The sequence below is a fragment of the Engystomops pustulosus genome, chromosome 9, assembly GCF_040894005.1.
Source record: "Engystomops pustulosus chromosome 9, aEngPut4.maternal, whole genome shotgun sequence".
In the NCBI taxonomy this organism is placed as follows: Eukaryota; Metazoa; Chordata; class Amphibia; order Anura; family Leptodactylidae; genus Engystomops; species Engystomops pustulosus.
Window position 1 is genome coordinate 3,805,017 of NC_092419.1, and position 13,409 is coordinate 3,818,425.

At 53.0% G+C, this 13,409-nt stretch overlaps 2 protein-coding genes across 3 annotated transcripts in view; one reads left to right on the plus strand and one right to left on the minus strand.

Annotated features, from left to right (window-relative positions):
* RPS18 (ribosomal protein S18) overlaps positions 1–13,409 on the minus strand; it is a 148,605-nt gene that overhangs the window by 2,934 nt on the left and 132,262 nt on the right. The window contains exons 1-3 of one of the 2 annotated variants that reach the window (XM_072125714.1): positions 1,110–1,206; positions 225–323; positions 47–133 (exon numbers count right to left, since the gene is read on the minus strand). In XM_072125714.1, coding sequence (XP_071981815.1) covers positions 47–133; positions 225–323; positions 1,110–1,112 — 189 coding nt within the window. In that variant the 5' untranslated portion in view covers positions 1,113–1,206. Of the gene's footprint in view, positions 1–46; positions 134–224; positions 324–1,109; positions 1,207–13,409 lie in introns of those variants that run through there. The other variant, XM_072125715.1, reaches the window with a different exon arrangement.
* VPS52 (VPS52 subunit of GARP complex) lies at positions 1,164–12,271 on the plus strand. Its single transcript, XM_072125713.1, has 20 exons — positions 1,164–1,298; positions 2,146–2,218; positions 2,353–2,405; positions 2,901–2,976; positions 3,056–3,123; positions 3,257–3,432; positions 4,221–4,371; positions 4,555–4,655; positions 5,123–5,255; positions 5,381–5,438; positions 5,903–6,036; positions 8,824–8,979; positions 9,058–9,176; positions 9,339–9,462; positions 10,663–10,758; positions 10,857–10,964; positions 11,071–11,136; positions 11,218–11,329; positions 11,408–11,526; positions 11,971–12,271. Exons 1-20 carry the CDS (start codon positions 1,290–1,292, stop codon positions 12,115–12,117), a joined length of 2,079 nt encoding a protein of 692 aa, XP_071981814.1. The 5' UTR covers positions 1,164–1,289; the 3' UTR covers positions 12,118–12,271.

A 13,409-nucleotide genomic window follows, 5' to 3' on the forward strand; every position in this document is an offset into this window, starting at 1 on the left:
CAAATACACAACATCCCGGACCCCCCGGGTGCAGGACCCTCCTCACCTCGTCCTCCGTCAGTTCTCCCGCTCGCTTTGAGAGATCGATATCAGCTTTACGTAGAACTACATGAGCGTAACGACGTCCGACACCCTGCGAGAGAACAACAACATCACTGCCATGACGAGACTACAACCCCCAGCAAGCAGCCGCCACTGACCCCCAGCAGGATGGGGACGCTCACCTTAATGGCGGTGATGGCGAAGGCGATCTTCCTGCGTCCATCAATGTTGGTGTTCAGGACACGCAAAATGTGCTGAAACTTCTCCGGAATTACGAGCGACTGAGGAAAGAAGAAAAATAGAATGTAACAGAAACCAAGGCTCAGTCACTGATGGGCTGCAGATCCTTTGTCAAGACAACCGCTTGTTGTCAGTGAGTGGATGTAAACATTACACCCAGAGACATGTTAGTCCTGCGCAGTCACTGCTTACTCTCATAACTTCTCTGCTTGCTGTCAGTGACTGGAAACATTGTGCCTTATAGAATAGTAATATAGGACGCCCCTATTTGCCCTCTTCAGTGACCCCAGAGCCCCTCAGGTGTCTGCGCCGGATCTTACTAGAGGAGAGGCCACGTATCACCCACACATCACAAGACAGGACCACGGCGGCCACAGCAGGGACCCACAAGGAGCCGCTCGCACATGAAGAGGATGACATTTCCCTAATATACAAGGACTGACCCCTTAATTTTCCTATAATCAGAAAACCCCAATGACATGAAGCTAAAGGTTTCTATTCACTGGCAGCAAGCAGAGGCCTTGAATACTGAGAAGATGAGACTGATCCCTGACAACATGACAGCAGGGCCTGGGCGTAGCTGAAGCCTGGGGTAGAGTATAACAAGCAGGGACTATACACTGCACCCTCCATGGGGCCAGACACTCGCACCCCACAGACCCGTCACCTCCTACCCGGGGGGGCGTCCGCACCAATACCCCCCTAGACACCTCACAGAGACCCCCAGCAACCCAAATCCACCGCCATCACCGGCCGCGCAGCTCTCCCGGGCCCAGATGGCGGCGGATTGCCGGTCTCCCTATCCCCAGCCCCGCTATAACACTCACCATGGCGGCGGCTTCAGGGAGAGAGAGAAAAAGGAAGTGACGCGCCTCTGCTTTTATACGGAACCTGCCCCTTCACGTCACTTCCGGAAGAGATGCGCGCAAGGGTTTCTGGGAATTGTAGTCTGGAACCCGGAAACCGAACCGGAAGTGGGACTGTGCTGTGCTGTGGAGGCTCCAGAGATGTCTGAGGTGAGTGTTGGGGTGTCCGCCTGCTGGGGGCGCAGTCTATGTCTATAGATACTGAGCTATAGGTGATAACTGCCTGGACCCGGCACTGCCGCTGCTGAGCATCATCATGGAACTACAACTCCCAGCAGCCATAGAGAAGACTCAGGAAATCTCCCTGACACTGTGATAGTGAAGACATCTGCATCGAATGGATCTATCAGTACAGCCGTATAACACTGCTCACAGCTGAGGCTTTGTCACTATTGTATGTAGCGTAGACGATCTCTACACCTTATGGGCTGTTACATTGTAACAAACTCGGGATTGGATGGATGTTTGTTCTGTTAATGTCTATGGAATTACAGAGACTTAAAGGGATTGTCCATGATATGAGGGAGAAATTATCTGCTACTAAGGTCATGTGACCGACTTAAAGGGGATCTCCAGCCTTAGGATAATGATTGACTGTCAGTCCTCTGGTGAGAACATCTGATGTCCCCAAATGCTCTGATACTGATGAATATCCTAAAGCTGGAAAACCCCTCAATGGCAGCTATTCCTCCAGACTCCGCCATGCACATGCACCCTCAGCCCCTGCAGCATCTTGTGTTCTCCACAGGGGAGTGAGATGATGTCACACACCACGGGTGCCCAAATTACCTACATCATCCGTCAGCTAACGGTCAGCCCCCCATACACATGAGGAAGCTGCATGTTACTGACAGCAAGCAGAGGTCTTATAATCGTCCAGTATTAACCCCTCCCGCTCCTCTGCTCTCCTCAGTGCAGGGTCATGCCCTCTATATTGGGGTGATATCTGCGCTGCTGTCATGTGACACCTCTCTGACCTCTACACGTCTCCTTTCAGATGGAGGAACTAACCCTGAACCTGGGAGACCTGGACCTGACCTCGGATGACCTCACCCTGGACACCGTGAGCAGTGAGTGTCCCTATCATCCCTACATCTTGTCTTTCATTGCTCCTTATTCCTCTCCCCCTCCTGGATCCTGATGCTGAGATCCGAGGGGGTTCCTATAATCTCTGCTCTTATGCGTCGCCTCTGTCTCTGCTTAGTCCACATTCAGGAGAACCTGGAGGACGCTCTCGTCCAGGAGGCCTTAAAGACGGTGAGTACCATAGAGATGGGATACAGTGTAATCACTGCTTCATGTCAGTGAATGGAAGGTGGATGCATTGTAACAAAATGTCATAGGGCAGGACTGTTCTTTGAGTGTAAACGATAAATGTTTCCATTCCCTGGCAGCAAGCAGTGATCAGAGAACAGTTAATGGGTTGTTCCTGGATGTTACTATTCATCACTGCTTCAGAGAGGGGTTCAGTATAAGATCACTTGGGGTCTGAGACCCGGGGTCCGCACTGATCCGCTGTCTGAAGTGGTTGGTGCTCAGGTAAGTCGGTGACATCACATCTATTTGTCACGTCTCCAGCTCAAGCACAAAGAGACTGAGCTGCACTACCAAGAGCAGCCACTATACCATGTATGGCGCTGTGCATGATGCAGGTGCCTGGTGTCAGATCTCTTATTAATCAGTAATCCATCCCCTTCTCTCTCTCCCCATCGCTGCGGATCCGTGTTCTGCGGCCGCTGTGTTCGCTCTCAGGGGGTCGACCTCAGACAATATTCCAAGCAAGTGGAGATGGAGCTGCAGCAGATAGAACACGTGTCCATCAAGGACTGTATCCTTTATCCGTCCGCAGGATGACCCCTGACCCCCCACATCTCCCCTTCTATGTCTTCTCCTTAGCTGATTTGTAGATATAGAGCAGAGCCAGAACATCGCCTCCCTCCATAACCAGATCATCGCCTGCGACGCCATCCTAGAGGTGAGATCCCAATGCCTGAGGCCGCACTACTGAGAGACTCGTGTGACAGCGCGTGGGCCTGGGTGTAGCCTCTCGCTGCTGTCCCCCCATTACTCTTGTAGTGTTTCTATGACTGTATGTGTTGCTTTCCCAGAGGATGGGCCTGATGCTCGGCGGCTTCCAGTCTGACCTCAGCTCCATCAGCTCAGAGATCCAGTCCTTGCAGGAGATGTCACTGGCCATGAACATAAAGCTGAAAAACCGCCAGACAGTGAGGAGCGAACTGAGCGAGCTGGTGGATGAGCTGATCATTCCCAACACCATGATAAGGTACGGCGCCATCTAGAGGAGAGGAGGTCACATGCAATCACAGAGGCTCCAGGTGACATTGTGCTTGCAGAAAAGCAGCAGGCGATGGCGAGCACGCAGAGAGAGACAGCTGGAGATGGCGAGCACGCAGAGAGGCAGCGGGTAACACCGTGCATGCAGTGGGAGACTGCAGACAGAGGCAAGCACGCAGAGAGTGAGCTAGAGACTGCATACACGTAGAGAGGCAGCGGGCAACGCCGTGCATGAAGGGGGAGATTGCAGGCAGAGAGAGAATGCTGGAGACGGCATTCACACAGAGAGGCAACATGAGCATTCAGAGGGAGACAGCAGGCGATGGCAAGCAGGCAGAGAGTAAGCTAGAGACTGCGTACACGCAGAGGGTGACGGCAGGCAGCGGGCAATACTGAGCACGCAGAGGGTGACGGCAGGCAGCGGGTAATACTGAGCACGCAGAGGGTGACGGCAGGCAGCGGGCAATACTGAGCACGCAGAGGGTGACGGCAGGCAGCGGGTAATACTGAGCACGCAGAGGGTGACGGCAGGCAGCGGGCAATACTGAGCACGCAGAGGGTGACGGCAGGCGAGGGCGCAGGGGGAGACAGCAGGCAGCGGCGAGCACGCAGGGGGAGAGGGCAGGCAGCGGCGAGGGCGCAGGGGGGGAGACGGCAGGCAGCGGCGAGGGCGCAGGGGGGGAGAGGGCAGGCAGCGGCGTGCACACTCGGACACTAGGAGAGACATAAGCAGACACCAGGTGACAGCGCTGTCACCCACTGTTCTCTGTGTTTTAGTGTCATCCTGGACGTCCCGGTCACGGAGCAGCAGTTTGTGGAGCAGTTACAGGAGCTGAATAACAAGATCAATTATGTGAAGGAACAAGCGTTCAGGGACACCCAGGCCTGCGGAGACGTCCAGGACACCCTGCACAAGCTCAAGATAAAGGTCTGACCCTTCTCATTCTGTGGTTATACTGGTTGTTGGGTGCTGTGGGCGGGGCATCCTGTAGCCATGATCCTAAATGTTGTGGATGTGAGGTGCCGGCTTTATCCATGGATATTCTCTGCCCCCCCTGAGGCTCTGTTAATCCTCAGAGAAATAACTTTATTCTTCTCTTCTCTGTTTCAGGCCGTAGCTAAAGTGCGGGAGTTCATTCTGCAGAAGATTTATTCCTTCCGGAAACCCATGACCAATTACCAGATCCCCCAGAATGCACTGCTCAAATACCGGTGAGTGTCAGACTACAGCCTGGGGGGTGTTATATACGGCTCTCATTTTCTACATAGTTCTTCCTGGAAGTATTACTTCATGTCACTGCCTTTAGTATATGGTATTGTCCCTGGAGAGATGTGTAATCATATTGGTGTATGCTGTTAGTAGCAGCAGGACTGTGATATATGGATTTATACTCCAGGATTGTAGCTTCTACAAGTGAAGCGTTCCTCACACTGCTGTGCTCTGTGTGTTCTCTGTGTGTTTGTCAGTGACTAGAGGTGTTATCGTACCTTTGTGTATGTTGATATCCTCACACTGCTGTGCTCTTAACTCTCTGCATTAAGTTGTGCCATAACTCTGCAGCCGAATTCTGAGCAGAGAGGAGAGGGAGCGTCTTCCATACACCACGAGTCTCTCATTCTGCCCCTACCCCTGTGTTATAGACATTTATATATATTTATCACCTGTAACTTGTCTGCAGGTTCTTCTATCAATTCCTCCTGGCGAATGAGAGATCTGTGGCTCAGGAGATCCAGGACGAGTACATGGAGACCATGAGTAAAGTCTACCTGTCCTACTTCAAGTCTTACACCAGCCGGCTGATGAAGGTGCAGGTGAGGAAGGAGAAACGTCAGATGAGCAGTGATGGATTCAGATCTCCTGTACAGGCAGTGATATCACCGCCATGAAGCATCTACCCGTCCGGCTCATGTTTTACCCAATTTTCACTTTATTTCAGTACGAAGAAGTCGCAGAAAAGGACGACTTGATGGGCATCGAAGACACTGCCAAGAAAGATATCCTGACCTGTGCCCCCCCTTACTAGTTATAGGATCATAATATGGGGATCTGTGTCTGATTGCAGGGGCTGCGACCCCCAGGGATCACGATTGCTTTGGGCTTTTTACAAAATCTTCACCATTTAACCTTTTGTAGTTCAGCGGAATAGAAATCTGTGTTGTGCCGACTCCTCAAAATCTCACAGTAGTTTTGTCAGGTTTGAGGGTGAAAGAGAGGGTCTCCCCCCCCCCCCCCCCCATCTCGCCATCAGGTACCGCATCTAGGAAGTGATATAGGAATCCGAGCTACTAATACTAAGCGTAATAGTAATAATGCTAACATGACCGGCTCATTAGAGCCCAAAATGTGTGTGCAATGAAGGGGTTAAATTCCTATCTGTGATGACCTAGTCCTCCATATTGATGACCTCCAGTTTCATCCTGTTTGAGGTGGCCATTCATTTTCCTTAACCCCGAGGCACGCTTCTTCTCTAAGCCGGCATTACGGAATAAGAACACAGTATTTACAGTCGGGAACAGAGCCGCCATTATTAGTCCAACTGAGCTGGAGGGTCCTATCATCGTACCGCACACAGCGCAGAGGAGCGACGTCAGGGTAAGCGCTGGGGGCGCAGAGGTGTAACGTCAGGGTAAGCGCTGGGGGCGCAAAGGAGCGACGTCAGGGTAATTGCTGGGGGTGCAGAGGTGTGACGTCAGGGTAAGCGCTGGGGGTGCAGAGGTGTGACGTCAGGGTAAGCGCTGGGGGCGCAGAGGTGTAACGTCAGGGTAATTGCTGGGGGCGCAGAGGTGTGACGTCAGGGTAATTGCTGGGGGTGCAGAGGTGTGACGTCAGGGTAAGCGCTGGGGGTGCAGAGGTGTGACGTCAGGGTAAGCGCTGGGGGTGCAGAGGTGTGACGTCAGGATAAGCGCTGGGGGTGCAGAGGTGTGACGTCAGGATAAGCGCTGGGGGTGCAGAGGTGTGACGTCAGGGTAATTGCTGGGGGTGCAGAGGTGTGACGTCAGGGTAAGCGCTGGGGGTGCAGAGGTGTGACGTCAGGGTAAGCGCTGGGGGTGCAGAGGTGTGACGTCAGGATAAGCGCTGGGGGTGCAGAGGTGTGACGTCAGGATAAGCGCTGGGGGTGCAGAGGTGTGACGTCAGGGTAATTGCTGGGGGCGCAGAGGTGTGACGTCAGGGTAATTGCTGGGGGAGCAGAGGTGTGACGTCAGGGTAATTGCTGGGGGAGCAGAGGTGTGACGTCAGGGTAATTGCTGGGGGTGCAGAGGTGTGACGTCAGGGTAATTGCTGGGGGCGCAGAGGAGCGACGTCAGGGTAAGCGCTGGGGGCGCAGAGGTGTGACGTCAGGGTAAGCGCTGGGGGCGCAAAGGAGCGACGTCAGGGTAATTGCTGGGGGTGCAGAGGTGTGACGTCAGGGTAAGCGCTGGGGGTGCAGAGGTGTGACGTCAGGGTAAGCGCTGGGGGTGCAGAGGTGTGACGTCAGGGTAAGCGCTGGGGGCGCAGAGGTGTAACGTCAGGGTAATTGCTGGGGGCGCAGAGGTGTGACGTCAGGGTAATTGCTGGGGGCGCAGAGGTGTGACGTCAGGGTAAGCGCTGGGGGTGCAGAGGTGTGACGTCAGGGTAAGCGCTGGGGGTGCAGAGGTGTGACGTCAGGATAAGCGCTGGGGGTGCAGAGGTGTGACGTCAGGGTAATTGCTGGGGGTGCAGAGGTGTGACGTCAGGGTAATTGCTGGGGGCGCAGAGGTGTGACGTCAGGGTAATTGCTGGGGGCGCAGAGGTGTGACGTCAGGGTAATTGCTGGGGGAGCAGAGGTGTGACGTCAGGGTAATTGCTGGGGGAGCAGAGGTGTGACGTCAGGGTAATTGCTGGGGGTGCAGAGGTGTGACGTCAGGGTAATTGCTGGGGGTGCAGAGGTGTGACGTCAGGGTAAGCGCTGGGGGTGCAGAGGTGTGACGTCAGGGTAATTACTGGGGGTGCAGAGGTGTGACGTCAGGGTAATTGCTGGGGGCGCAAAGGTGTGACGTCAGGGCAATTGCTGGGGGCGCAGAGGTGTGACGTCAGGGCAATTGCTGGGGGCGCAGAGGTGTGACGTCAGGGTAAGTGCTGGGGGCGCAGAGATGTGACGTCAGGGTAAGCGCTGGGGGTGCAGAGGTGTGACGTCAGGGTAAGCGCTGGGGGTGCAGAGGTGTGACGTCAGGGTAATTACTGGGGGTGCAGAGGTGTGACGTCAGAGTAATAGCTGGGGGAGCAGAGGTGTGACGTCAGGGTAAGCTCTGGTGGAGCAGAGGTGTGACGTCAGGGTAATTGCTGGGGGCGCAGATGTGTGACGTCAGGGTAAGCGCGTGGGGCGCACAGGTGTGATGTCAGGGTAATTGCTGGGGGAGCAGAGGTGTGACGTCAGTGTAATTGCTGGGGGCGCAGATGTGTGACGTCAGGGTAATTGCTGGGGGCGCAGATGTGTGACGTCAGGGTAATTGCTGGGGGCGCAGAGGTGTGACGTCAGGGTAATTGCTGGGGGCGCGGAGGTGTGACGTCAGGGTAATTGCTGGGGGCGCGGAGGTGTGACGTCAGGGTAATTGCTGGGGGTGCGGAGGTGTGACGTCAGGGTAAGCGCTGGGGGCGCAGAGGTGTGACGTCAGGGTAAGCGCTGGGGGCGCAGAGGTGTGACGTCAGGGTAATTGCTGGGGGTGCAGAGGGCTGACGTCAGGGTAAGCGCTGGGGGTGCAGAGGGCTGACGTCAGGGTAAGCGCTGGGGGTGCAGAGGGCTGACGTCAGGGTAAGCGCTGGGGGTGCAGAGGGCTGACGTCAGGGTAAGCGCTGGGGGCGCGGAGGTGTGACGTCAGGGTAAGCGCTGGGGGCGCAGAGGTGTGACGTCAGGGTAAGCGCTGGGGGTGCAGAGGGCTGATGTCAGGGTAATTGCTGGGGGCGCGGAGGTGTGACGTCAGGGTAATTGCTGGGGGCGCGGAGGTGTGACGTCAGGGTAATTGCTGGGGGCGCGGAGGTGTGACGTCAGGGTAATTGCTGGGGGCGCGGAGGTGTGACGTCAGGGTAATTGCTGGGGGCGCGGAGGTGTGACGTCAGGGTAATTGCTGGGGGTGCAGAGGTGTGACGTCAGGGTAATTGCTGGGGGCGCGGAGGTGTGACGTCAGGATAACTGCTGGGGGGGGCAGAGGTGTGACGTCAGGGTAATTGCTGGGGGCGCAGGGGGCTGACGTCAGGGTAATTGCTGGGGGCACAGAGGTGTGACGTCAGGGTAATTGCAGGGGGCGCAGAGGGCTGACTTTGGGGTAATTCCAGGGGGCACACAGGACTGACTGGACAGCAGTGACTTTTATGTTTAGGGGATCTAGTTTTTTATGTTCCCTTCGCTCTGTCCGATCTCCCTAGTACCCGTTTGAGTCCCTATTCCGCAGCCAACACTACGCCCTCCTGGATAACAGCTGCCGGGAATTCCTCTTCTTGTCCGACTTCTTCCTGGTGAGCGGAACGGCGGCTCAGGAGCTGTTCAATACTGTGATGGGCCGGAGCTTATCCATGTTCCTGGTGAGTTGTGATCATTGATGTCATAATCCTAATCCTTTATTTCCCATAATACTGAAACATCTCAATCTCCATCTACAGAAACACATTGACTCCTATGTGTCCGACTGCTACGACAGCATCGCCATCTTCCTGTGTATACACATCGTGCTGCGATTCAAGGGCATAGCCCAGCGGAGGGATATCCCTGCCATCGACAAGTGAGAAGAACTTCCATACGAATTACTATAACTATTCTGTGCATGCAGCTCTTACGCAGAGCTATGTGTCTCCATATTTACAGACTATAAAGATAAGTTATAGATAAGGTAGGTGGGAGACTGACCGGCTGCCATATCTATTACTGTTTTCCCCTATAACAGATACTGGGACGCCCTGCTGGACATGCTGTGGCCCCGCTTCCAGTATATCTTAGAGCTCAATATACAGAGTATCCGTAACACAGACCCTCAGAGGCTGGGAACCCTGGACACAAGACCTCACTACGTGAGTACCATGCAGTATATAATAGTTTTGCAGGATAGTGAGTGCAGCTCTGGGGTATAATACAGGATGTAACTCAGGATCAGTACAGGATAAGTAATGTCATGTATGTACACAGTGACTGCACCAGCAGCAGAATAGTGAGTGCAGCTCTGGAGTATAATACAGGATGTAACTCAGGATCAGTACAGGATAAGTAATGTCATGTATATACACAGTGACTGCACCAGCAGCAGAATAGTGAGTGCAGCTCTGGAGTATAATACAGGATGTAACTCAGGATCAGTACAGGATAAGTAATGTCATGTATGTACACATTGACTGCACCAGCAGCAGAATAGTGAGTGCAGCTCTGGAGTATAATACAGGATGTAACTCAGGATCAGTACAGGATAAGTAATGTCATGTATGTACACAGTGACTGCACCAGCAGCAGAATAGTGAGTGCAGCTCTGGAGTATAATACAGGATGTAACTCAGGATCAGTACAGGATAAGTAATGTCATGTATGTACACAGTAACTGCACCAGCAGCAGAATAGTGAGTGCAGCTCTCGGGTATAATACAGGATGTAACTCAGGATCAGTACAGGATAAGTAATGTCATGTATGTACACAGTGACTGCACCAGCAGCAGAATAGTGAGTGCAGCTCTGGTGTATAATACAGGATGTAACTCAGGATCAGTACAGGATAAGTAACGTCATGTATGTACACAGTGACTGCACCAGCAGCAGAATAGTGAGTGCAGCTCTGGGGTATAATACAGGATGTAACTCAGGATCAGTACAGGATAAGTAATGTCATGTATGTACACAGTGACTGCACCAGCAGCAGAATAGTGAGTGCAGCTCTGGGGTATAATACAGGATGTAACTCAGGATCAGTACAGGATAAGTAATGTCATGTATGTACACAGTGACTGCACCAGCAGCAGAATAGTGAGTGCAGCTCTGAAGTATAATACAGGATGTAACTCAGGATCAGTACAGGATAAGTAATGTCATGTATGTACAGTGACTGCACCAGCAGCAGAATAGTGAGTGCAGCTCTGGGGTATAATACAGGATGTAACTCAGGATCAGTACAGGATAAGTAATGTCATGTATGTACACAGTGACTGCACCAGCAGCAGAATAGTGAGTGCAGCTCTGGAGTATAATGCGGGATAAGTAATGTCATGTGTTCCTCTCCCCCTGTGCAGATAACACGACGTTATGCTGAGTTCTCGTCGGCCATTGTCAGCATAAACCAGACATTTCCAAATGAGAAGACGCACGTCCTCCTGGGGCAGCTGCAGGTACATTACATACGGATCAGATGGAGGAGAATCAGTGATTGTTATTGCGGTTTCTCCAGGGTTTCCCTCTTGTGTTACTTTGCTCTTGTGTATTTTAGGTGGAGGTGGAGAACTTTGTCCTGAGGATGGCGGCCGAGTTCTCCTCCAGGAAGGAGCAGCTCATCTTCCTGATAAATAACTATGATATGATGCTGAGCGTCCTCATGGTGGGTGGGGGTGGGGGTGGGGGTGGGGGTGGGGGTGGCCCTGTCACTGCTGGGCCCTATACAAGACCTGGATACATCTTTCATTGCTCTTATGTTTCATTTAAAGGAACGGGCGTCTAATGACAGTAAAGAAGTGGAAAGTTTCCAGCAGCTCTTGGCCGCCCGGACTCAGGTCAGTGACTACCCTGCAGCAGCTGCTCTTTACTGCACTTTGCTTTATGGCATTAGTCTGACGTAGCACTTCTACTATCAGGAGTTTATAGAAGAGATCCTGTCTCCATCCTTTGGGGGAATGATTTCCTTTGTAAAAGAATCAGAAGCTCTTATAGAGAAGGGGCAGCAGGAGCGGCTCCGGAGCGAGGAAGGTGGGTGCCCTCACGCTACCTACCATGAGCCGTTATAGGAGGGACCCCACTCCTCACCAATTTGCATCTTCCTTTCAGCACGTGTGGCCGTACTCGTCCGTGGCTTCTCCTCCACGTGGAAACAAGCGGTGGAGACGCTGAGCCAGGACGTCATGAGGTCCTTCACCAACTTCAAGAATGGCACCAGCATAATACAGGTCAGATCCGGATCAGAGGAGCCTCCTCCAATGTGAATGTATAGCTCATTCCCTTTACACACTATAGCTTTCAGATACAATTCTCAATACCTGCAGCCACCACAAGGGGGAGCTCACTGCAGACAGATTCAGGCTGGTGCAAGGTGGAAAGCTATGAAAAAACTAAAGATTTATTTGTATCTGCTGATACTTGAAGTATTAGGAATGAAGGCAATGACATCACTGCCCAGAGGGTTTTTTTTGGGGGGGTGAAGGTTCTTTATTATTCCAGTCAAAAGTGCAAGCAGATCCCAAAACTAAACTGTTAGATGGTAAATGGCTCCTCCTGAAATACTCTGTGCTGCTGGGACGCTTGGTCCTGCTCTGGCTCCATAAATAATCTATAGATCAGAATACAACTAAAAGTCCAAATTCAGACTCCCATAACATCTGTCTCTCCTGCAGGGGGCGCTCACGCAGCTGATCCAGTATTACCACCGATTCCATAAGATCTTGTCGCAGCCGCCGCTCAGGAATCTGCCCGTATGTTCAGAACTTATTAATCTCCATCATCTGATGGTCGAGCTCAAGAAACACAAACCCAACTTCTAACCGATCAGTGCGGCTCTGGACCGTCACATACTCTATGACACCTACACTAACGTCTCACTGCTGCTCCGCCTCCCGGGATTATTGCACAACGTCTTGTCATGTTCTTAAATGTATTTAAAATTATGGATATCTTCCCCAATAAAGTAAGAGAAGAGCTCGGATCCCTTATTGCCTTACAGCCGGCGTCCGTCATCATCGCCCAGGCTCATAGAAATCTATGGAGAGGCTGAGCCATGCTGGCGAGAAGCAGTGATAGATGTAGGCCTGCTGCAGCTAATAGTAGGTTTTCTATCTTCCCAAGTGCTTTCTACTTCTTATTAGGATTCTCCAGTCACTACATCCGCTACACTGAAAATGAGCGAAAGCTAGAAAATGTTAGGTACAGCTTTGAAGCAGATTGATTTGCAGAAAATTATGAATTCTGCGCCTATTAAAACCTCTTTGATGATCTATCAGTGATGCAGGAGGTGTCCCGGACCTGACAGACTCCTCCACATGTATTCCATTATGTTGCATTTTGTCCAACACTTTAGAAACACTGCACCTAAAGGAACGTGTCGGCGGGTTTCTAGTTTGCACCACAATTTTGTAGCAACAGCAGGAAGCAAAGTATCAAGAAGAAAGAGGTGCAACAGCGTCACATACTGAAAACAGACCCAGATAGTAAAACCCCGAGTAAAGGGATCCTTCTAGAAAACACTCAGAGGACTCCGGAACAGAGATTAGATGAAAAATCATTATAGCAGAAGATAAAGTGACGAAAGCCAAAATAGCCGAGGTGTGGATTGTTAATATTCAGTAGACAGAACTCCAACTCCCCAGCACTGGCGTAGGGGGAGGGGGGGCGGCAACCACAATTCCCCAGCACTGGCGTAGGGGGAGGGGGGGCGGCAACCACAATTCCCCAGCACTGGCGTAGGGGGAGGGGGGGCGGCAACCACAATTCCCCAGCACTGGCGTAGGGGGAGGGGGGGCGGCAACCACAACTCCCCAGCACTGGCGTAGGGGGAGGGGGGGCGGCAACCACAACTCCCCAGCACTGGCGTAGGGGGAGGGGGGGCGGCAACCACAACTCCCCAGCACTGGCGTAGGGGGAGGGGGGGCGGCAACCACAACTCCCCAGCACTGGCGTAGGGGGAGGGGGGGCGGCAACCACAACTCCCCAGCACTGGCGTAGGGGGAGGGGGGGCGGCAACCACAACTCCCCAGCACTGGCGTAGGGGGAGGGGGGGCGGCAACCACAACTCCCCAGCACTGGCGTAGGGGCCGGAGCGGCAACCACAACTCCCCAG

Coding starts and splice junctions, on each gene's coding strand:
- VPS52 (XM_072125713.1), top strand. Junction 5,439..5,902: donor CGAAGACACTGCCAAGAAAG/ATATCCTGACCT, acceptor ACCCCGAGGCAC/GCTTCTTCTCTAAGCCGGCA. Junction 10,759..10,856: donor TCCTCCTGGGGCAGCTGCAG/GTACATTACATA, acceptor TGTGTATTTTAG/GTGGAGGTGGAGAACTTTGT.